The 24,573-nt window shown below is 48.3% G+C and overlaps 1 protein-coding gene across 1 annotated transcript in view; it reads left to right on the top strand.

Moving 5' to 3' along the window:
- LOC137663389 (collagen alpha-1(VII) chain-like) overlaps window positions 1-24,573 on the top strand; it is a 125,308-nt gene that overhangs the window by 4,232 nt on the left and 96,503 nt on the right. Inside the window, exons 3-23 of the mRNA XM_068400579.1 lie at window positions 339-498; window positions 1,536-1,629; window positions 3,166-3,339; window positions 4,335-4,495; window positions 5,950-6,079; window positions 7,546-7,662; window positions 8,217-8,372; window positions 8,892-9,008; window positions 11,945-12,091; window positions 12,300-12,419; window positions 13,048-13,206; window positions 14,434-14,562; window positions 15,200-15,349; window positions 16,062-16,199; window positions 16,640-16,786; window positions 17,760-17,879; window positions 20,589-20,735; window positions 20,887-21,090; window positions 21,429-21,568; window positions 22,903-23,026; window positions 24,364-24,507. Of these exons, the coding sequence (XP_068256680.1) occupies window positions 339-498; window positions 1,536-1,629; window positions 3,166-3,339; window positions 4,335-4,495; window positions 5,950-6,079; window positions 7,546-7,662; window positions 8,217-8,372; window positions 8,892-9,008; window positions 11,945-12,091; window positions 12,300-12,419; window positions 13,048-13,206; window positions 14,434-14,562; window positions 15,200-15,349; window positions 16,062-16,199; window positions 16,640-16,786; window positions 17,760-17,879; window positions 20,589-20,735; window positions 20,887-21,090; window positions 21,429-21,568; window positions 22,903-23,026; window positions 24,364-24,507 (2,978 nt within the window). The remainder of the gene's footprint in view (window positions 1-338; window positions 499-1,535; window positions 1,630-3,165; window positions 3,340-4,334; window positions 4,496-5,949; window positions 6,080-7,545; window positions 7,663-8,216; window positions 8,373-8,891; window positions 9,009-11,944; window positions 12,092-12,299; window positions 12,420-13,047; window positions 13,207-14,433; window positions 14,563-15,199; window positions 15,350-16,061; window positions 16,200-16,639; window positions 16,787-17,759; window positions 17,880-20,588; window positions 20,736-20,886; window positions 21,091-21,428; window positions 21,569-22,902; window positions 23,027-24,363; window positions 24,508-24,573) is intronic.

Genomic DNA, 24,573 nt, shown 5'->3' with positions numbered 1-24,573 from the left:
GCAAGAGCAGAGCAAGAGATCAACCCCTAGCAGTGTCACCAGCGTCTAGAGGTGCTCGGCCGTGGGGAGCTCTTTCAGGGTAGGGAGGATGATATTTAACACAGCTGCAAGAAATTCCTGGCTGTCTAATTTTAGACACTGTTTTATGGTAACAGGGGGTCATACCCTGGACTCCCTTAACCACTGTGAAGAGGACTTCTTGCCTACATACAAGCCTAGTGTGACCAGCTAAATGTCAACGTTATTGCTGGTTATTACCATTATCAATGCATCCTTGCTGTAACGACAGTGTTTTCTTGCTCTTTATGCACACATATTCCCCCATTTCTCATTCCCAGGATGAGTATTGAGCTCACGGACTATGTGACCATCGAAGAAATGCTGGTTGCAATTCAGGATCTCTCCTTCAAAGGTGGCAGCTTAAAAACAGGGTCAGCCCTGGCGTTTGCAGCTCATGCCATGTCTCGCCTGGACACGCTGCGAGAGGATGCAGCAAAGGTAAGTGACCTTCTCTGATGACTTCCCTGGTGTCATCCTGGGTAGGGATCAGACCTCCAACTTCTTCACCTGAAGGCATGAATGAACCAGTTGGTTTTTATTTATCCCATCTGATTTTTGGCTTGGCGTTGAGGTACCTCATTTAGGAGCTCATTCAGCTGCAGGTCACTTTATCAGTGACAGAAAGAGACAGGCACCTCCAGATTTTTAAAGCTCTCACTTTTTAAAAATGTTCATATTTCCCCACAGATTGCAGAGGGCCCAGCACTCTCATCTTAAATGCTTCCAGCTGAGTACTTGAATTCGGGGGACTTACTGCTTGGGCCAACTGAGCAGGCTCAAGAGTTGATTAAGACAAGGAGAGAAGTTGTGGCTTTGGTGAATGTAGCTGTTGCTAATAGTCTGCTCACACCCACTCTGGTTACAGAGAGTGGCAGTACTGTTAGCATCTTACTCGAAAAGCAGACGTGCTGCAGTGTCTTTACCTTTCAGACATCAGTTCTGGGTCATTGGTTTCTTCAGATCTTTTTTTTTCATTATTTTGTTCATAATTTCTGAGGGGCTAAAGAGAAGGTGCTGCATTCTGGTTTGCTGTATCTGAGAGAGTTCCTTACCACCTGATAGCATCATCCAGGTGCCAGTGGCCAAGGGTGTTGTCCAGGGTTCAGCTGAGTCCTCCTTTAAGAGCTGCTCTTACAGCCTTGTAGGGGTGAATCCTCTCTCTGTGCTGGCTTTAATCCTTCTGGAGCCAGAGGTAGTTCCCCAAGCGGAGGTGAGACACAGTCAGACAGCAGGAGACATGCAGAGAAGGTGCTGACATGAGCAGCAGCATTTATGCCCTGCTTCCTTCCCAGCTCATGCTCATGAAACCTGATTTAGCATGGGTTATCAAAGGATTTCTTTTCAAGTGCCCATCCCTTTAGAGAGGTGGACTTCATCCAAAGTCTGACTTGTCAGTGTGAAAATCCTGCAACTGTCTCTGTGACCTCCTCATGTTGTGCTCTTTCATTTTCTGGCTCTTACGCCAATCCTTGTAGGTAGTTGTTTTGATCACGGATGGGAAATCTGGCGACCCAGTTGAAGATGAAGCTCGAGCCCTGCAGGATGGGGGGGTGACGGTGTTTGCTGTAGGTATGTATGGACACGATCAGTTGCGTGGAGCATGGCCATCAAATACTGTGTGTGCTCCAGCACATAATCTACGTGCTGGGGAATCATAGAATCATTTTGGTTGGAAAGGGCCTTTAAGATCATCGAGTCCAACCATTAACCCAGCACTACCAAGCCCACCACTAACCCATGTCCCTCAGCACCACATCTACATGGCTTTTAAATCCCTCCAGGGATGGGGACTCCACCACTGCCCTGGGCAGCCTGTGCCAGTGCTTGACAACCCTTTCCATGAAGAAATTGCCCCTGATCTCCAATCTAAACCTCCCCTGGCACAACTTGAGGCCGTTTCCTCTCATCCTATCACTTGTTACCTGGGAGAAGAGACCGACCCCCACAGTGCTACACCCTCCTTTCAGGCAGTTGTAGACAGCGAGAAGGTCTCCCCTCAGCCTCCTTTTCTCCAGATTAACACCCCCAGTTCCCTCAGCTGCTTCTCATCAGACTTGTGCTCCAGACCCTTCACCAGCTTTATTGCCCTTCTTTGGACTCTCAAAGAAGGAAGATTCCTGATGCACGACACCACCTCATCTAAAAACTGCACCCATCCCCAGGCTCGGCCACTAGCAACTACTGCAAGCACAGGAAAATCACATCTGTGCTGTGCTTGGGTATTTTTTGTTGTTGTCTCTAGATGATTTATTCAGTGGAAATCTGTGGTTTTGCATCTGTCAAAACTACTTTAAAATCAGGACGAGTTCAATAAATAGTTCCATAAAAGTCCAAATGTTTTGATGTGACATTTTCAAAAATGAAATGGTTTTACTTTTGAAGGTTTCTCTTAATGGGGTTCAGAGACCGACTTCAGATGTGTTAAAAATGTCCATCAGAATATTCCATGGGCAAGGAAAAGTTTCAGCACCTCCCTGCCCCCAAGAGCTAAAAACAGCCATTTATTAGAAGTCAAATCCTTCCCTTCACCAAACATTTCAGAGGAGAAAAAGGGGATGGTGGTGGCATTTCATTACAAAGCACAACCAGGTCGATTTGGACTGGTGTGAGGTGAAAATTAGGGGAGGATTTGGTCTGTTGTGGTTTTTTTCCCCCTTTTTTTAATTCAATCACAGGGAAAACCCTGCAGTTTTCACACAACCTCCCAAAGTCCCATCATCTGCTCATCCATCAGAAGGGCAGAAATGGCTCTGTATCCAATGGGAAAGATGAAGCCAGATCCTGCCCCACTCCTTTTCACTCTGCACCCCAACAGACCTTTCCACCTCTCATCCCATTAGCAGCCAAATACCCTGGGGCGATCTCTAACATGCCTCTGAAGAAAACCTTGACCTCTTTTCCTTGATGGCTTCATCTGCTTCACCGCTGCCCATCCAGCTTGAGTCTCCATTCCTTGTTTCATCCTTCACCATAGGCAGCATGACTGTAAAGCTGGTGTAAAACTCAAAGGCCAGCCTATTGCTCCCACTTGCTCTTGACAGCCCTTGTCAATGCCTGGCCTGTCCCAGGGATGGTGTTTGATGTCCTCCTTTCCTCTTCTTCTAGGAATTAAGGATGCTGATAAGAATGAACTGAGCAAAATAGCTTCAGAGCCCACTGCAGAGCATGTGCTTTATGTTGAAGATTTCCACCTGCTCTACAACGTGGCCCCCAAACTCTCTCGAAGGCTCTGTTTCACCGCCTCAGAGCCGCCACGACCCATCAAACAGACTGTGCAAGGTGCGTCAGGGCCCTTTCCTTTATCCTGCTTTCCACCTGCTCAAACCAACCCCTTCCCAGTCCCTGCCAACCACACCATGGAGATGGACCTCCCACATCGCCTCTGTTCATCACAAGGGAGCTTTAGGGGTTGGGTGACCCTAGAGAAGCAGCCAGACTATGGAGCATCTATTGCCTGGGGGTCAGTGGTCCCGTGTATTTTGCTTATGTCTGCATCTCTGTGGTTAGTCTGGTGATACCAGATCCTGAAAGTCTTGCTGCCAATTCAAACAAAAGGAGCAGCAATGGGCTGGGGCAGCATTTCTGCCCTTTGGGGGCTTTCATCATGGGCCTTTCATGGTCAACTCCAGCAGCACTACTCAGGGTCTCAGGAAGAACTTAATTCCTTGCAGAAGGTGCAAAGAGCAGCCAGAGAGATCTCCAAAGAGATCTAGATATCTCCCCAAAGAGATACTGATGTTGCAGAGAATTCAGAGGTGATGGCAATGATTTACTGCTCCCCTCTTGGCACACAAACTCATGAGGAGATGAGTTAAAATCTTGGGGCAGAGCTTGGGAGAACTTCATCCGAGTCCTTAAAGGATCTTTTTTTTGCTTTCTCTGTGGTTCTGTAGCACTTCAGGGATTCCTGTGATGTTTCATGGAGAGTTCAAGCTTTCTGGCAGACTCTTCTCTGGTGGCAGTAAGGAGAAAGGCAGGAAGGAACTGATGCCCTATGCACTAAGCAGGTGTCCACGTGGGAAATGTAGCCAGAACAAGTTTTGTTTTCCCTTCTTGTTCTGTCAAGCAATTTGCCAAAAGAAAACTTGGTTGTGTGGCCCTGGCCTGGAAACAGATCTTAGCTGCCTCTGCACTCTCATTGTAAATGAGTGCCACCTATACCCAAGGCTTTCTTTGCGTTGAATATGTTGACTCCATCAATGAACAGCGTGCACATGTACAGCGCTAGTATCATCGTGGTCCAAACCAAAGGCCTTTCCTTTCTCTTTTTGCAGCTGAGAAGATCATTGGCCCCCGGGATTTGCATGTCAGTGAGCAGAGCCACAGCTCGCTGCGACTCACGTGGATGCCCGCTACGGGGAGGGTGACAGGGTACCGTGTCCATGTGCATCCCTTGCTGCCTTTGGGGCAGCCAGTTCCAGAGGACCAGCAGCAGGTAGAGTTGCATTCCCATTTTGCAGAGCGCCAGTTGCAGGTCGCAGTGTTAGGGGTTAGTCCTCTACTGAGGCTGCTGATGGCACAGCCTGGTTAGGAGATGTCACCATGTCCCTCAGACATCCTGGTCACGGCCCAATGCATTGGTATAAATTCCTGAAGCTTGAAGGGAAGATTTATAGATGGACCATTGGATTTGGGGGTGTGTTGATTGCTCATGCTAATTTTGGCATTGCTGTTCTGGTGAGATGGAGTTTCTGGGAGTGACAAGGCAGGGGAAGGTAGAGTGGAAGAAGGATATAGCCTGAACTGACATGAACTCCATTGGGATTGATAAGAACAGGTCAATGGGAAGCACTCCTTTCTCTCCTTACCTCTGTGATACCACCTGTCAAATAATGGGGCCAGGATGGGGCCAGACTCTTCTCAGTGGTGCGCAGTGACAGGACAAGGGGCAACGGGCACAAACTGAAACATGGGAAGTTCCATCTCAATATGAGAAAAAACTTCTTTCCTTTGAGGGTGCCAGAGCCCTGGCACAGGCTGCCCAGGGAGGGTGGGGAGTCTCCTTCTCTGGAGATATTCAAACCCCGCCTGGACACGACCCTGTGCAACGTGCTCTGGGTGACCCTGCTTTGGCAGGGGTTGGACTAGATGATCTCCAGAGGTCCCTTCCAACCCCAACCAGTCTCGGATTCTGTGATTCTGTGAAATAAGCCCATCCAGCTTCCCTAGCAGCATCCTCTATCCCTCTTGCTGCCAAGATTGTTCATCTTGGTAAGATCTCTGCATGTTTAGGTTTTGGATTTGTCATGTCCTTGTGTGCAGGATGCTCCCACCTGTGCCAGCTCGCTCCGCTTCAGCTCAGTCACTGCACAAAGTTTGAGAGCAGGATTGCAGGATAGAAATGTATGCCTAAAACTTTTGATTTCTAATAATAGAACAAAGCTATGAAAGCATAAATTATTAAGGTTAAGATTATTAATTGTATTAATTATTAAGATTGTATTTAACAAGTAGGATCATCCGTGGCTGCTTCAGAACCTCATAAGAATGTAGTGAAAATACAGTATTTGTCTCCACCTCTCTTGCCCTCAGATTGCATTGAAATCTCCCTCTATGAGCTTAAAAGAAACTTTCTTTGCCAAAGATGATTGCTTTTCCTCCAGTTTTTCAAGGGGATCGGAGACCACCCTCACACTTTTGCATGCTCTTGTTTTCATGGAGTTTTTTCTAGGCTAAGGAAACGCACCCTCGGCACTGTCCTGTGTCAGTGCTATGTCCAGTGTGAACCCAGATATAGTCTGAGGATCGCAGTGTTCTGAATTAGTGTGTTTTAAGAGGGTCTTGCTCACGGAAGTCACCTTACATCAGATGTGAAGCCTCATGTTGCAAACATGGGGGTCTTCTACTGTCACCGAGGTGTAATGATGTCCTTTGTCCCCCATGTGGCAGATTGTGGTGGATGGTGACAAATGTACCGTGCTGGTGACTGATCTGAAACCCAACACCAAGTATGTCTTCACAGTGAGGGCCATCTATGCAGATACCCTTGGGGAGTCAGCAGCTGTCAAGGGGAAAACAAGTGAGTGTCTCTTCTGCAGTCATCCCCGTGTGTTCCTTGTCTGTATGGGCATAGGAAAGAACCCACCCCAAAGCCATACGTGAGGAGTGAGGGATGGATGAGTAGGAATGGGTAGGAGGAACATCTGTGCGAATGTCCGTGGTGTGGGCTGCAGGGTTGTGAGTGGGTGCAGAGCAACCCATGTAGTTCACCCACTGAAAGCAGAGGGTGCAGCTTGCTGGATAGCTCACATCATCTGATTTAATAACCAGCAGGTTTTAACGAATCCAGGCTGAGATTGAGTTAATGTAACACCCATGTACCTGGGATAAGAAAGCTTTTGAAGACCATGGGTTGGGAAATACAGACATGAGTTTTATGGAGAGATGTATATTCTAAACATCTCGTTTCAGAGGTGGATGGTCCAAAAGGTTTGGGTTGGCACTATGCATGCGCATAGGGCTTCATTTCACCCAAGGTAAACACCAAGGTGGTATGATCATGGCCTTTAGGAAATGCCCCAAGTAGTGATCTCTGGTCCTGTGAAATGATCTAGGCTTCCTCTGGATTGCAGTCTGCCATGCCAAATTCCTTTGCTGTCACGTTGCTGGCTGTAATGACAAGGTTCTTGGAAACAAAGGAGCAAATTCACTCTTGGCCAAACCCTGAAGTGCAAGACACTGGGTCAGATGTGATGGATGGAGCAGGTTTTGTTCCATAAGTTTCTGCACTACTTTAAGGGGTTTTAAGGTTTTAAAGGGTGCACTAATTCCGTTTCCCTCCCTGTTTTGGATGAAGCGCCAAGTCTGCTTTGCCTGAGGAGTTTTGAAAAGAATTATTCCTTTTTTTTTTGTTTCTTCTCCCACTCCCACCCCCTGCAATGTCTTAAATCGTTTGTCTTCTTGAGGGAAGTTCTCTGACAGGATGAATAAATAAAGCGCCTCAATGAGGTTGACTCGTATGTACTTGCCAGGAATAAGATGGAATGTCTTTATGGGTGGAAATAAAGTCATTTGATCTCTTCTCTTATTATCCCCAACATGAAGCCAGAGGCAGAAGCTATAAATCTGTCTGCCATGGCTGGCTGGATCAAAATGGGCTCCTCTTTGTAAGAGTTGCATCCATAGGCACAAGTAGCATTTGATTCATGTGTCCTTGCTCATTCTGCATGAAACCACTGCAGAGTTTTCTCTGCTCAGGAGGAAATGCCTTGTGGGTAGATATTTCACAGTTCCCAACACCATTCAAAGAGGAAGCCCACCAGCACTCTGCCTTGGGGGTTTTCAGCTCACTTTTCAAGCAGACAAGGGTTTGGTAGAGGGGGGTGGTTGCTTTTGAGGATTCCTCTGAAAGAACAGGGAGAACTGGTGCTGCTCACCTTTGTGTCTCTTTGTCCTTAAACACAAAAGATTTTCCAAGGGTCTTTGCCATGGTGTTTTACTACAGCACTGTCACATCAATTTCTGCAATATTTTTGTACCCCAAAGCACCTGTGCCTCCAGTCACTAACTTCCGTGTGATAGAAGAAGGACTTTTTAGCTTGAAGGTGGCTTGGACACCTCCACTGGGCAAGTTGGAGGGCTACAAAATCTACATCCCCAGAGGTAAGTTCAGGTTTTATTGATTTTTCTTGGAGCTTACTTTAAAAGGAGCAGTGACCTGAGGACAGGAAAGGTGCCATTTTGTCCAAGGAACAATGCACCACAGAGCTCCTGGCATTACTCTGGAAGGAGGCCAGGTTAGCCTCTTCCAGACAGTTTGATTCCTCCAGGATGGAGGAGAAGAGTCCTTTGAAGGACTTTCCTTGGAAGACCAAGATGAGGATGGTGCTGTGGATGCCTTGTACCCATTTGCACTGTCACATCCAGACCTACCGTGGATGTTTTTCGTATTCAAATGTCTGCTTTGGTGTGGATGTGGGGTGAGTTCAAGCCTTCTGTATGGGTCACACTCAACTCTGTGTGATCTGGAGGGCTGGGACAGTATGGGTATGTCAAGTCTTAGCTACAGACATAACTCTCAGCAACATCACATGGGTTGGTGGACTTCAACCATGCACTTCCTATGCATGCTCTTCAGTGTGCTGTGAAGACATCACCATGGGATGTGGACAGGCAGTGGGAAGGCTTCACCATCACTCTTCTCCTTGATTTTGCAGCCAACAGACCAGGAATGGCCTACGAGCAGGTTCTGCGGGGCGATGTCTCTTCCCACGTGCTGGATAACTTGCAGAAGGATAGAGAATACAGCATCAGCATCTACACGGTGTACCCGGAGGGGCTGAGCCAGCCTGTGACTGCTGTGGGGAGAACATGTAAGAGGTTTGACTCTGCAGCTGGTCCCTTCTTGCCCTGGTCGCTGTGTTCACACCCTTTGCTGTTGATAAGCACCTCACTGTTGGTGGGCGTTGCAGCTATATGTGCATCAAAGGGGCAGCGTTCAACAGGTCCTTCCTAACTCCAGCCTTGAGCCCTGCTCTTCCCCCATCGCATGCATGGACATGGCCACCCTCGAACACCATCATGCTGCTTGGGAGGAAGGGTGGGAGATCTGCCAGAGCCTCACTTGCCCTCCCGTTTTGCACCCACGCTACATAAAGCGAGCGAGGTTGGTGCATTAGAGGTGTTGGTCCTGGAAAGCAATGGTCACAGATCTGGTTGTTTTCACCACGGCTTTTATGAGATGCCTTCAGCCTGTCAGGCAGGGCAGGAGCCTTTGGAAATCCCACTCCTTCTGACAGATGGGCTGGAGGAACAGTGGTGCAGGGAGGCCAGCAAAGTCCTCCACTGGCAAGTGAGTGCTCTGAAAGGTTTGTTCGCTGTCCTCCTTCCAGTGAAGCTCCTGCCTGTGAAAAGCATCTTGCTGCAGAACGAAACCACCGACACGCTCCAGGCAAGGTGGAGCCCCGTCCAGGGAGCAACGGGGTACAGGCTCACCTGGACGTCAGCAGGTAGAGACATGGGGGGCAGGGTGCATGCATCAGTGAGCAGGGAGATGGAGAGGCAGGAGCTGTGAGGTCCCCAAGGCACTGGATGCACTGACACTTTCTTTGTCCAGCCATGCAATGAGAAGCTGGAGGGAACCAGTCTTATTTTGGGTTCTGTGAATGGTGGAGTTTTCTGTACGTGCAAATAAATCAAGAGCTTGCACCAGAATCACAGAATCAATCAGGTTGGAAGAGAACTCTAGGATCATTGAGTCCAACCATTGCCCTGACACCACCATGTCAACTAGACCATGGCACTAAGTGCCATGTCCAGTCTTTTCTTAAACACCTCCAGAGATGATGACTCCACCACCTCCCTGGGCAGCCCCTTCCAATGGCTAATGACCCTTGCTGAGAAGAAATGCTTCCTAATGTCTAACCTGAACCTCCCCTGGCAAAGAACAGAGAGCTGTGCTGTGGGCTTTGGTGGTAAACTCTGCCATGGATGCAAAAATACCTGCTCTGGCTCTGCATAAAGCAGGCTAATGGGTGTCCAGCCTTGTTAACACGGGATTAGTGCTGGATTTACTGGACCTGAGTAGCCTTGGAAAGGGTTAATAGCTGGAGAGAAGCTGGTGAAGTACTCCATACAGAGCTGCACATCACACAGCCCCTGATTATCTGGGGTTACCCCATTTTTGGGGGGACAGGTAGTACCACATCTCAGACTGGAAGTGCCTGTGCTTGTTGCTTTTCCCTCTGCAGCACTAAGACCTGGCTTCATCCCCCAGCATCCCATAATGCGTCCTCATTCTCAGACAAATTTTAGCATTTGAAGACAGATCTGCAGTTGCAGCTGGAGCTTCTCCCCTGCCCTGAACCCACACATATTTTCATTGCTGGTGTGGGGGAGCAGAAGTTAGAAATTCAGGTTTGATGGCATATTTTGGCCTTGGGAGATGGATGTTTCTGTGGTTCAAAGATGAGATGGGATGTCAGGACACCTGGGCTCCATCACAGGCTTTGAATAAATAGGACAGTCTCCTCTGGCTCAGCTCCACTGGTTAGGAAATAAGGAGACATCTCCCACCAGGGGAGGGGGGTTAGTTGGAGAACAGCTCCAAAGGTCATCAGAAGGGAAAAATCTTTGCAGGGAAGATATAAAACTTCTTTTTTTGCCTTGTAATGAATGTCTCTCGGGAAAAAAACCATGGCACACCCCAAAACTCAGCTGTTGACCCAGTCCTTGCTCAGTGCCCCAGCTAGAAATGGAGCACGTGCATGCTCAGCCTGCCACGGCTTTGGAGTGGGGACACCCCTTCTTGAGGGGCAGTGGGGGACATCCTCAGACGAATCGGAAAGGTCACATCACCTCCACATCAGATTTGCTCTTTCCGAGCAGGTTTTTCACCTGATAGCAGTTCACCCCAAGTCCAGGGATAGCAAAATCCCAAGGGGCAGCCCACCCTCTCTGGTGGGCCCCGCGGGGTCCTCCTCCCACACTCCATCCCATCCCAGGGCCATGCGTTACGGGGCCGGTGGCGTTGGGATCCGGACACCTTCTGCCCATGCCCGTGCAGCTGTCCCAAGCACTGCAGGGGTTTGGTTTTTCTCCTCTGACTTCTAAAACGGAGAATAGATAAACGTAAACGAGCGGCTGATGTGGAGAGAAGGTCCACGGCGTGGGGTGGGAGAAGGGGGATGGGTCTCAGGGTGCTGGTGGAGCAGAAGATGGGGACATGGCACCCTCCAGTGACCAAACTGCAAATGGCAGCCTCCCCCCACCGCCACCTCCAAACCCCAGCCTGCTGCTGCCTGCACTTCTCTGCCCCTCTGAAAATGGGGTGCGATCCCCAGGGATTAGGCTTTAACTCTTCTCCTGCCGTGCTCCCTCTAGAGCGATGCCAAGAGGCTTAGCTGAGTGGTTTCTAGTCACCAACAAGGGTACAGAAACGAGGAAATGTCTTTTGTGCCATCGTTTGGCTCCAGTGTCCTGCACAGAAGGCGAGATGACTCCAGCCAGAGTCACGCAGGGCTGGGCGGACCGTGGACCTTCTTACAGGACTGCTCGCAGACCCATACGTGGCCATTAGTGTGTTGCTACGTGATTTATTTTCTTTGGCCTGCAAAGCCCTGATCTGCCTTGATGTGTTGGTGGTTGCTGAGGTCTGCCTCAGCAGGGTTATCAGCCTCAGGTTGTGGGTTATTTCTACCTGCATATACATCAGTTCTTCAACCAAGATTTGTGCTTGTTCCACTAAGCCCTATCCCTGCCATCTTCGGCCTGAGCACCTTGCCGGCACGTGTGTAAGCCAGGAGGATGAAATGCCATTTGATCTCACGCACTGTGTAGTTCTCAAGTGGTTGCTTGCCTTACTACAAGAAAGACATTGAGGTGCTGGAGCGAGTGCAGAGAAGGGCAACGAAGCTGGTGAAGGGTCTGGAGCACAAGTGTGATGAGGAGCGGCTGAGGGACCTGGGGGTGTTTAGTCTGGAGAAAAGGAGGCTGAGGGGAGACCTTCTCGCTCTCTACAACTGCCTGAAAGGAGGGTGTAGCGAGGTGGGGGTCGGTCTCTTCTCCCAGGTAACAAGAGATAGGACAAGAGGAAACGGCCTCAAGTTGTGCCAGGGGAGGTTTAGATTGGAGATCAGGGACAATTTCTTCATGGAAAGGGTTGTCAAGCATTGGAACAGGCTGCCCAGGGCAGTGGTGGAGTCCCCATCCCTGGGGGGATTTAAAAGCTGTGTAGATGTGGTGCTGAGGGACATGGGTTAGTGGTGGCCTTGGCAGTGCCAGGTTAATGGTTGGACTCGATGATCTTAAAGGTCCTTTCCAACCAAAACGATTCTATGATTCTGTGATTCTATGATTGCCCACCGCCCTCCCAGACAAGGAGACCCAGGGAGGGTGTCCTCCTTGGTCTGACCCAAGGGAGCCCAGACATCATTTCCCTTTGCAGAGGGCAGCATCCAGGATGTGAACCTCAGCAACATCTACAGCTACTACATGATCCAGGGACTGCAGCCTGGCACAGAGTACACCGTCAGCATCAACCCCATCTTTGGGGATGTCGAGGGGCCGGTGGTGAGCAGTAAAGCAATGACAGGTGAGTGCCCTGCAGCAGGGGTGGGAACCAGCCCAAGCAGACACGGGTGGGGGTCACACTGTGCTGGCAGCACAGAGCTGGTGTCATTTGTAGTCACTGCCCTGCCTGTCATCTGGTGCAGAAAGCAGTCTGGGTCATTACAGCTTTTGGGCACCACTTAGAAGCTGTTGGGACCTTGATGCAACTGGGCAACTCTGCTGTCTTGCAGTGGCATCGAGCACCGTCCAGATGCTGAAAGTGAGTGAGATATCCATCAACAGCGCTCTGGTCTCCTGGGACTCAGTTGCTGGGGCCACTGGGTACCGAGTGGCTTGGGGTCCTACACCAGGTAAGATCCCGCTCTCCTCCAACTTGCATCACCTCCACCTTCTTCTGTAGCATGGGAGATAAGGCACTGAGAACCTCAGGGATGGTGGTTGTAGGGGCAGGTCCAGCTCATTAACTGCTCTGATCAGCCTCTCCCACGACTTCAGGGCATGAACTGAAACCAGAAATTATTCCTGGACCTGACCCACGATGCCAGCAGGCAGAGTCCCTGCAGCAACTATGTTCAGCCTGACCCCAGCCCAACACGTAGAGCAAGAGTCCTACACCACCTTGCCTGGTCCTCAGGGAAGAGGTGGGGCAGGCCATCTAACACAGGGGCTTTGCAACTCCCTGCAGATGCTGGGGAGGGACAGAGCACACGCCCACGTTACTGTGGGCCCCAGATGTGAGAGCTGGTTTGGTTCCTCGCAGCTGGTTTGGATCCTTTAGTCATTTGAATTCTGAAATAAATAACCATAGGAAAGCTCTCTCTTGCCCCAGTGCACACACAGGTGTCCTACAACAGAGGTTCAGCTGGGTCGGAGATGGACTGCCAGGGAAAACATGGTGTCTTTCCCAGCATGGAGCACAGCTGCTCTCCAGACTCTTCAGTCTTTATCCTCTTGTATTTTATTTTCTCTCTTCCAAAGAGTTCTTTGGCAAAGACCGTCCTCGCCAGCTGGCCCTCAACAAGTCAATCACAGCCTACCAGCTCCGCAACCTGGCCCATGACACCGAGTACGTGATTTCTCTGTATGTGCTCTTTGGCTCGGTGGAAGGACCAGGGATCACAACCTCAGCCAGGACATGTGAGTACGGGCAGGACATTCAAGTAGCTACCACAGCACACAACCCTTGCACAGTCCGATGAGGAGCGGCTGAGGGACCTGGGGGTGTTTAGCCTGGAGAAAAGGAGGCTGAGGGGAGACCTTCTCGCTTCCTACAACTGCCTGAAAGGAGGGTGTAGCGAGGGGGGGGTCGGTCTCTTCTCCCACGTAACAAGCAATAGGACAGGAGAAAACAGCCTCAAGTTATGCCAGGGAAGGTTTAGATTGAATATCAGGAACAATTTCTTCACCAAAAGGGCTGTCAAGCATTGGAACAGGCTGCCCAGGACAGTGGTGGAGTCCCCATCCCTGGAGGGATTTACAAGCCGTGTAGATGTGGTGCTGAGGGACATGGGTTAGTGGTGGCCTTGGCAGTGCTGGGTTAGCAGTTGGACTTTGTGACCTTAAAGATCCTTTCCAACCAAAACGATTCTATGATTCTCTAGGGAGATAAAGGGAGAGGAACATCCTAATGTGGTCCTTTCTGGCTGATGACAAGGGCTGTCCCCTGCCTTAAAGAAGGGGGGACTCCAAAGGGCTGTGCTGGAAGATCAGGTTGCCTGGACAAGAGGCAGCAGATGCGAATTCTTCATGTAAAATTGGGAAAGAGAGTGGTCTAGTTGATGGCCAGAGCTTGTCCCTCCATGGCAAACTTCTGTGTTGCTGCATCTTGGAGGGGGGGAGGCAGCAATGCTGATCGTGATGGTCAGAAAGCAGAGGCGAGATTTGCACAGTACCAGATGTATCCTTGAGGAGGTTTAAAAGTGGCAGGAGGTGACTAGCAACCCCAGAATACAGCATGGAGATAAGGGGTTGACCCTTGTGAAGAAGAGCACAGGCAGACACTGATGTTCAGCACCTGTCCAAGCTCTGGTTGGATGTGCTGCAGGCAGTGTGGAGGCACTGGGATCTGGATCTCATGACTCCTTGGGTCCCTGTACCACCTGTCCTGGGCTTGCAGAGGTGCTCCCACCTGGATCTAGAGCAGAATATTGTCCTTGGTTCTCTGGGAGGTAGGATGTACATGCACAGCCCAGACCTCAAGCAGTACAAACCGGCATCTCTCCAGGTGAGGATGATGAGACACTGAAGATAAGCAAAGATACAGCTTTTAACCCTTTTATATGATTTTTATATAATTATACTGCCAATGAGGAGCCCTGTTGGACAGTAGTCAGGGCACTGTCTAATGCTGTCCTCACCTTGCAGCTCCTCTTGGCTATGTCTCCAATTTCAAGGTGATGTCCTACACCAACACAAGCCTGTCTATGGCGTGGAGTGCCACAGCAGCTGCCACCAAATTCAAAGTCACCTGGAGCCCTGTGGGAGCAGGCAAAGGTGAGCAGAGAAAGGGTGCACATGCTCGTTCCTGGCACAGACCCATGTCTGTGGCCATGGGAGGCACCTTTCCAAACTCCTGATCTACTGCCTGGGGTTGGAAAGTGATCTCACTATTGAGAAAAAAGATCCTCAGCCTGTACCCAGTGGTGGTGACTCCTTCTCTCTTTGTTTTCGTGCTCTTCTATTTATGAAGATAATCCCCAAAGTTCTGAAACAGTAGTACAGCAAGGAATGGATGTTTCCTTTGGAGGGGATGCCACCAGCCTCACTGGTGAGCTACAGGCTCTGAAGTATCCCCTTTTTGCTGTAGTAAAGTGGGAGTGGGTCTCTTCTCCCAGGCAACTAGCGATAGGACAAGAGGACACAGCCTCAAGCTTGGCCAGGGGAGGTTCAGGTTGGACATTAGGAAGCATTTCTTCTCAGCAAGGGTCATTAGCCATTGGAAGGGGCTGCCCAGGGAGGTGGTGGAGTCACCATCTCTGGAGGTGTTTAAGAAAAGCCTGGACATGGCACTTAGTGGCATGGTCTAGTTGCCATGGTGGTGTCAGGGCAATGGTTGGACTCGATGATCCCAGAGGGCTCTTCCAACCTCATCGATTCTGGGATTCTGTGATTCTGTGATTTTTCTTTACAGAAAAACAGGTTGCCAAGACTCAGTACCTGGGCAGTAGAGTGTTGGCTTACCGGATTGACCACTTGCTGCCCGACACCCTGTATAAAGTCAGCGTCCGGGCTGTCTTCATCAAGACCGAGGGGCCTGAGGTGACTCTGACTCACCGCACGGGTATGTCCTGATGGAACAACCCTCTTTATGTTGGGATGCAAAGGCTAGATTCACGGTCTTGTGCATTGCACGTTGATGGTGGAGTGACATGGAGAGCCCTCATAGCTGGTAGCAATAATCCACGGCTGTTCCCGTGGGTAGGAGTGGACATGTCCTTCTGGCATGTTAAACAGGCTTGGCATAGGTAGGCAACCCTGGATGTATTAACATGCTCCCCAGACTTATTTGTCCACAGCTATCTCAGGAAGGTGGGAGTCTCTCCACAGGCACCACTCAGGGTCAACTCACCGGCACGCACTCCTGAGGTTTGCCATTCCTTGATTTGTGGTTCTGCCCCTTCAGACTCGGGGTCCTGGGTCCTTTCAGTGTCTTTTTCACATAAGTTCATCTGAATCACAGTTGCCCATGGTGTATGAAGATGCATCTGGATGATCTGTCCTCTCTTGACCCTCTCCTCATGTCCCTGTGTCGTGTCACCAGAGTTTGGTGCAGGCAGTAGGAGATGTGGATGAGATCCCTGAACTTAACCGCGCAGTGCTCCTCTCCATGGATTCATTAGGAGATGCAGCCTGGCATCCCTGGGTAGTGTCTGGAAAGCAGACATTCATGAATACCCAAATCTTTCTTTAGCACCATAGTTCAGAGCCATGAACCTGGTGCTGTGTAACTTGAGCTGTTACTTCAGACATCTTACCCTGGTTCATTTTTGCAGCATCTTCTGCAGACACCAACCCCATCCAGACCATCCAAGATCTGAGGATCACTGACACTGGCATAAATAGTTTGAAACTGTCTTGGAGGAGGCTTCCTGGGGTAACTCACTATAAGATATCCTGGGTGCCATTCAGTGGTAAGCAACCTGGTTTCTTAGGTGCAATATGAGGACAGAGCACAAGGAACCTGAGAAAACAGGAGCTTAGCTCAGCTCAGTCCTTTTCCCCCAGATGATGAGGGTAGATGAGGACTGTAATGTCTATGGGGGCAGGTTGAACCCTGTAACTGAGCCAGGTTTTAGTCTCTAACAGAGATATCCATTGGATATAGGCATAGTTGGGATTTGGGAAGTCAAAGAAGTGGTTCCTTTCCAGCAGCACATGTGATGCCTTTGTGACCAGATCTCTCACCTGCCCATGCCTCAGTTTCCCCCTATGCAAACTGAGCTCATAACGCTCCTCCCTGGCCAGGTCCCATAAGATCGGTGTGAGGAAGCTGCTGTAACCATGATTGTTAATAGCAATTACCTTGCCCTTGCTATGTACGCTGTGGGTTTTTTTGAATGTCTCCTCTTAGGTGGCTTGGAAACCTCCCAGCTGGTTGCAGCAGAGACAGTCTCCTTCACAATCCCCAAACTGAAGGAGAGCACCACCTACACCATCTGCATGTCTGCAATGGTCAGGGGACGGGAGGGAAGCCCCACGCTCCTTACAGCCAAAACCTGTGAGTACAGGACCACTGGATGGGGACAAGAGCATTTCCACATTAATGCTGGGGGCTGTCTCTTCCTAGGGGCTGTGATGGGAGGTGAGGATGGAAAAAGAGCAATGTTGGCTGATAGACACCTTATTACTTCTCAGGTCCCACCAGCCAGCATGCCAGAAAACATTCAATGGGCCTTTCTTCTTATTATCAAGAAACGTTGGGTCTTTGCCTGTCTTACCCTTCCAATAATGACCATGAGATGCTATTCTTGTGACGCATCATTATCTTGGAATTACCTCTTCAGTTACAATATCGTGACCATTTCCAGTAGATAAAGGCAAACATCACTCAGATGCTGTGGCATCATGCGACTTGATTGATGCTGCAGAAAAGGCAGATTTGGAGATCAAATGTTGGAGAAGGTCAGGGGTGTGGAGCCAACGCTGTGGTTTCAAGGAGCACTCTAGCATCTGGCACAAGTGAGCAGGCAAAACTTCATTGCCCGTCCCAACAACTCAAATTTCACAATCAGTTTAAAGAAACATCTGGCAGTCCGGGCTGAAGATCTGCCAACAGTTATTTGGTAAATCTCCACGAATTCCCACCAGCTGAGGATCTGATCTGATTCAGCTTTCTGGAAAACCCCTAAAGTAGGGACTGTCCCTGTAGGGACTCCTTCTTCTCCCCAAAACCATGGTATTTTAGGAGGCAGAAGGTCTCCAAAGCTATTTGCAGGCTAAGATGTGTCTCCTGGCACACACATCTGTGCACTCTGGGGTAGTTATCACCTGAGAGATTCACCAGCAGCTGGAGCTGTGGACAAGTGTAGCAGAGATGTGCTTCGTGCTCGTCATTTCTGTCTGGACTTTGGTTTCAGCAGGGCCAGGATTTGCACCTCCCAAAGGATGCATCAGCTTCCTTTCAGCTCAGTCAAGCTTTTGGTGGTAGCTTCTGCCCACCCTAAGCTTTGTTTCTTTTTCTTTTCCAACAGTGGATTTACCCAAAGTGACTGAGTTCACAGTGGAGGAGGCTGCGGAGACCAGCGTTTTGCTGACTTGGGCGGCTCTTCCTGGGGCATCCACGTACCTATTAACATGGCGCTTGTCTTCAGGTAATGGGTTTTTTTGGTGGGGGAAGGAAGGATGGTTTGTAATTTGGTCTCCTCCTGTGTGAGCTGCCCCATCACACAAGGGAATTTGAGGATGGACCATGGACATGTCTGGCTTGCCCTGCCATCTGTTTGATTCAGTACCTGGTCTTAGAGTCAGGTGATGCTGCAGAAGATGCAAGTGACAGATATTAAAGGGGAAATTTCCTTCCACCGCCAGCCTTAAGTGGCTGCTATTCCCTTCAAGTGCCATGACTTGTGTCTCCAAGTGCTGCCCAGTTTGACCTGGGGTAAATGATGCTGTCACTGATGGCACCAACATTGTTCCTTCTTTTGAACTCATCTGGACCCTGTTTAGCAGGAGAACAGAGGGCTGACCCTGGGGGGCTTCCATACATCATGTCCCTTCATCTCAGCTTCTTCATTTGGGTGAAAAAGAGGGGAAAAAATGGAAGCTGGCCCATTGAGAAAGCTCACAAGATGACCCATTTGGCCATTGCAAACAGGAAGAAAAAGGAGACATGAAAATTGCTTAAACAAAAGCCTGCTTCATTATCAGTATCTCTTCCTCTAGAGGCACTACCTGTCCATCAGGGATAGTTGCAGTGAACCAAAAGAGAAGGTTGGTTTTTTTTGTCATCCATACCACTTTAGTTCTTATCTTGTTAAAAGATTTGCTATATAGTAAATAGCTTTTCAAACTTTCTTAATAATTGCTCACAATTTCTAGCGTGTATTTCTTTTTCCAATTGCTTTGGCCTTAAGGGGTTTGCCCTTTTAAAGCACCAGCTATATTATTTTTTCCTGGAGTGGGCTTAAACCTCTTTGAATACAGCAAGCTTCCTGTCACTGTTGCTTCAGCCACTAACTTTTTGCTAGGGATCACTTCATCTTCACAAGTCAATAAAGAAAATGGATCTGACACAATTCCCCTGTGCTCCCTGCAGTGCTTTTTGAGTTACCAGGTCATCAGCTTTAATTTTTCTTAATTCCAAGGACATTTTGGTATTGGCAGCTTAAGACTTGCAGCATATATCACTCAGGATGAAGTCTCCTGTGGTAGCATCATTTTTTTGCTCCACATATTATGGATAAGTGATTAGGGAACTAAGCATTCAGTTCTCTAGGGTGATTTAAGTGATCTAATGCAACTGTTCCCCTCCTGTGCCATGCTGTTAAAATATCGACCTGTAAGTATTCAAAAATCATTGGTTTCAGAGTTGTCAGGGGCTCAGCAATGGATAATACCATGTCTGACAGTCCCCCTGTGCCCTCACTCGATCGATCCTTCTGAAACAGGTTTATAACTATTGATTTAACATTCCAATCAGATGAATCTTGCTACCACATTTTGATAGGACCAACGAGATTAAATTTCTGCTCATAAGTGAGTAATTCCAATTTCTCTTGTTTAATTATCCACGCTGCCAGCATTAGTGTATAAAGGCAATTAAGAATTTTGTCTTTTTTTTTTGTCTCCTGGTACGTTGATTAATTTTCTTCTCTACAACTTGATTTTTTTCTACATGAGTACTCATTCATTACCCATTTTCCTTGCACCTCTTTTAAGCTCATTTAATGCCCTCCTCCCTGCCATCTGACTCTGCCAGCCTGCCCTATAAAAGATTGGGTCCCCTTCACCACAGCTTGAGGTTGTCCCAGCTGTAGCCCTCCTCTGTCCAGAGTTACATCAGACCAAAGGGAGAATGTTATTTCAGAATGAAAACGTGCAAGTTTCACTTCAAACAGCGTCAAAACTCATCATTCAGTATTTCCAACATAAGATAATTATAAAAAGTCAAAACATCATTATGACATTTTTACAGGTTTTTCCTATCATTATTTTAGATCAAAACTATCTATTGTATGTGACCAAATTTCTCAAGTAAGTTTGATTCTACTTTTTAGCAAACTTTCCATTCATTAACAAAAAAGAACCCTGTTTCTATACACGCTAACCACTGCAAACCATTGGTCTATCAGAGATCTCAACCTTGGACTCCACCTGGACCAAATGCCCTCTCTAAACACTTGTACAAATTCCCATTTTTCCTTTCCTATTCATCTACTCAAGAACTCCCTTGTCAGACACAACCAACCTTATTTCATCTGGTATAGGACCTGACCACTGCAGTTTGCGAACACATCTTACCAAAAGCCTCTGCTCTGAAGCCCACCACTCGTCTCATCCCCAAGCTCTTGTTTGCCAAAGGTGGTGTCATTAGAAGATGGGATGCTTCCGAGGAACGGCTGAGACAGCTGGGGTTGTTTAGCCTGGAGAAGAGGAGGCTCAGAGGTGACCTTAGTGCAGTCTACAACTACCTGAAGGGAGGTTGTAGTGAAGTGGGAGTCGGCCTCTTCTCCCAGGCAACTAGCAATAGGACAAGAGGACACAGCCTCAAGCTTGCCAGGGGAGGTTCAGGTTAGACATTAGGAAGCATTTCTTCTCAGCAAGGGTCATTAGCCATTGGAAGGGGCTGCCCAGGGAGGTGGTGGAGTCACCATCTCTGGAGGTGTTTAAGAAAAGCCTGGACATGGCACTTAGTGCCATGGTCTAGTTGACATGGTGTTGTCAGGGCAATGGTTGGACTGGATGATCCCAGAGGTCTCTTCCAACCTGGTTGATTCTGTGATTCTGTGGTTCTGAGACATGGGAGTTATTTCGAGTTTCTCTGGCTCCCAGTCAATGCGTGTTTCTTCCTTTTTTCACAGCTTCTGATCTTTCCCAGGAGCTGTTGTCAGCAGCTTCTCGATCATATCGAGTGACAGGACTAAGCGCCAAAGAAATGTATTTGTTCTCTATAAGACCGGTCTTTGGAGATATGGAGGGACCAGAGACAACACTCCTTGGGCAAACAGGTATGAAGGCTGGAGTGTTACATTGCAGTTTTACCTAGGTAACTGCTACTGAGGCTAATTGCTTGGCTTCTCTACCCTTCTGATGCTTTGCTAGGTAGAGGCATCATAACTAAAAGAGACTTAACGCCTTTTTTTTGTTTGCCCCTTGCAGTGGGACCTCCCAGAGATTCACCTGCGCCAGCTGCTCCAGTGACTTCTGCAAAATTGGATACAACAAGATCCCAAACCATATCTCCTAGCAACATGGGGACCACTTCTCTTCCACTGGCCACCACCACGGAGCTACCACCAACCCCAGAGACCCCACTATCAACCACTGTAGTGTCTGCGCTGCTGACAACTCCCCCTGGGCCAAGTGAGTGTGTATCCATGTGTGATTTGATGATGATGTAGCAGTAGGTCAAAACCACCCAGGGACCATGGTCTTCTCTGACCTCAGGAGCCAAAACTAGTCTTTATTCATTGAGTAGTAAGAGTGGACAATGTCATGGAAAGAGAAGACACAAACCCCATAAAATGCAGTGAAGGTCTCAGCACTACTCTGTGGGGTGAAGGTGCTGCCAGCTCACTGACCAACACTTGGCATCGCAAGAGGTATTTGTGTTTGGGTTTGTTCTGTTGCTCTGAACACAAAGAAACATGCTTCTGCTTTAGGATCCCCCAGCTTACAGAAATCCTCTCTTCCCTCTGCAGTCTGTGGCAAGTTCAAAGCAGACATTGGGTTCCTGGTTGATGAGTCCTCGAGTATTGGCCAGAGCAATTTCAATAAAGTGAAGGATTTCCTCTTCCGGATCATTTCTTATTTCCCTAAGATTGGGCCTGACGGGACACAGGCAAGATTTTGTTATTTTATTTCCTAAAGGTGTTTTCCTTCCAAATGCTCACTTTTGCTCACCCCTGCGATGACAGCAGTGTTCTCGCTCACATGTTGTGGCTCAGAAAGGCTACGTGCTTTGCCTAACGACATGTGTGTGTCCACCAAAGACATCAATAAAAGTCTTCTAAATCTCAGCCTACTCATTTGGATATATTTCCATTTCTTGGTTATTTTTCCAAGAGCAAGTCATCAGGAATAAAGCAAATCCCAGACCTACTGAAACGCTGTCTAGGTTATGGAGCCCAAGGATGTGTCAGGTGCAGGTCCCCCTCTAGGACCCCATTTCTGCGCATATCCGAACTGCTAATGGGTGGAGACCCAAGTGAGGACCCAGATGGGAGATGCAGCACACACCAGCAGCTGCATCCTCCAGACAAGCAGAGGACCAGATCCCCGGGGCATGCTGTGAAACACCTCAAGAGAGGTGGTGGAGTCACCATCTCTGGATGTGTTTAAGAAAAGACTGGACATGGCACTTAGTGCCCTGGTCTAGTTGCCATGGTGGTGTCAGGGCAATGGTTGGACTTGATGATCCCAGAGGTCTCTTCCAACCTGATTGATTCTGTGATTCTGTGAAGGGCAAATGGCTGCAGCATTAAGCAACAACACAACAAAGCCAATTGGAAGACGCAGTAGATGATAATTTATTTTGGGTCATTTGTATTTAATTAATGCAATATCCAAACTAGCTCTTTGAAAGGAAAACTGCATAGCTTACTTTCAGATGATCAGGAAACGGGGAGCTTCTTGCACTCTTTACTTACAGGTAGTCTTGAAGGTGTAGGCACATGATGAAGTTACCCTGGGGTAACAAATCATAATTCTGGGGAAACAAAGATATTTCGAGTTAGATGGCTGTAGTATGAGCTGAGTAGCTGGCCTCCTTTTGTACTCAATGGAGATCAAGGGTTTAATTCAGGAGGGATGGGTGCTGCCATGGGAGCTGGCGCAGCAGGAGATGCTCTCACCCAGCCACGAGCTGCCTGAAGTGCGCAGATCTCCTGTCAGTCCTGTGCTATATCCACCAGCCTGAGCAGGAATCTCTGATGCCCTAGAAAGGCTGAAATAGTGCCTTGCCCATGCTTAAACATATGGATTGTGCCCTATGGACATGCCAACCTGACAGCCATTTTTTTGCCCCTTTTCAGTCTGCAAGAAACACAATCTCTTTGCACTCCTGTTGCACCACAACTAGTTGTGTTATCTAACTCAGGGCAGTTTATTGAGTGATGGTGTATTTGCTGTGTGCCTGAGCCCTCCACTTTTTTTTAACCCCCTTTTCTTTGGCAGGTTGCTGTTGCCCAATACAGCGAGGAGCCCAGGGCAGCCTTCCACTTCAACCAGCACCAGGACCGCAACAGCGCCCTGAAAGCCGTCAAAGGACTGCGCTATGTTGGAGGCAACACAAAAACAGGTGTGTATGGGTGAGCTGCACACATGGGGTGGGACTTCTGGACCAAGACAGAGGCTGGAGAACAGGGACAGCATTTGTCTGAGTGTTTTGAACCTATTTACCTGGTTAGAAAGTTATGGCCCAAAGTTCTTCAAAACTGGAGAACGGAGGATTGAGTTTAGTTTTATTTCCAGGGATGGTCTTTCCAACTAGCCTGGTGTCCTTTATCTGTGTCCTAGTTTTACTACTGGGTTTCTCTTCATTATTTAATAACCTTGCCTGCATTTCAGGGAGGTTTTTATACCTGGCTTGGAGACAAAGCCCATAAACATTAGGTAAGGACAGTTGATGCTGAAGCATCCTTATTGCCCACTGTATGCCCATTTTAATCAGTGAATTCCAACAATTATTGCCTTGTTACCCTAACAACAGAACAATGTCCCCCGTCCTATTTTCATGGTGTGTCATCACGTAAATGCCCTTTGTTCACCTCTGTTGTACAAATAACACAGCTCTTCATTAGCTCAGCATCTCAGAATTTCACACACTTTTCTTATGTAGTTAAAAAGCTCAGAGACAGACAGCACTTTCCACCTACTCATTCCCAGCTGGACAGTAGGGTATGCTGGGTTTTCTGAAGGTACACGAGCAGTAATATTAAATTTAAGGTAGTTATTTTTAACTTCACCCCTTTTAAATGACCCACCTAAAGGTGTTCCCATTAGTCGACATAAAGAGAAACCTTGAGGCACCCATATGTGTTAATTGAAGGCTTATAAACCTCGTCCTGGCTCAGTGGTATTGGTCAGAAACACAGAAAAATAGGGCTCATCAAGAAACAAGAATTTTGATGGGACTGGTGAGGGAAAGCAGGTGTGAAACTGGTCAGATTGCAAGTTTCTAGGTACCCTTGCCTCTAATCTTTCTTTTTATGGAGATTTTGTCAATAAAAGCATTTTACCCTCACATGAGTCTTTACTCAATACTGTTTTGGGGCTTCTTAACCATTTCAGTTTGGGGGAGAAGTCTTTGTGAAGCTTTCCTGGTCTTTCTAAAGAAATTTGGAAATGAGAATTCTGTGGGGTTTTTTTCCTAAAATGAAAGGAAAATGCTTCAAATCTCCTGAAACTATTTTTTTTCTGTTCCAAAACTATCTGCTCAATTCAATCCGAACCGTTTCAGCCAGTCTGATTTACTGCTGTCTTCTCTCAAAAGACACTGTCCCATGCTAAGGGCTGCTATCCATTTATGGGACCACACTGAATGCCCTTTTTTCTCCATCTGTGGAAGGAGACCTACAGTCCCCATCCACAGACCTAACAGGCAGATTTACACCCTCCCTCTTCATGTTTACCCAGGTCGTGGTTTAGCCTACATGCTAAAGGAGATATTTCAGTCCTCCAGAGGGATGAGACCAGATTTCCCTCATGTCTTAGTCCTCATGACTGATGGACAATCTCAGGATGATGTGTTGCCACCAGCCAGAGTAGCCCACGCTTTGGGTAAGAGTTGCCCTGTTGTGTTTCCCCGAAGTCTTGGTTCTCCATGAATTTCCAGTGGGTTTAGGG

The sequence above is a fragment of the Nyctibius grandis genome, chromosome 5, assembly GCF_013368605.1.
Source record: "Nyctibius grandis isolate bNycGra1 chromosome 5, bNycGra1.pri, whole genome shotgun sequence".
NCBI lineage: Eukaryota > Metazoa > Chordata > Aves > Nyctibiiformes > Nyctibiidae > Nyctibius > Nyctibius grandis.
The sequence above is the reverse complement of the archived record's forward strand: the minus strand, read 5'-3'. Positions and strand labels throughout refer to the sequence as shown.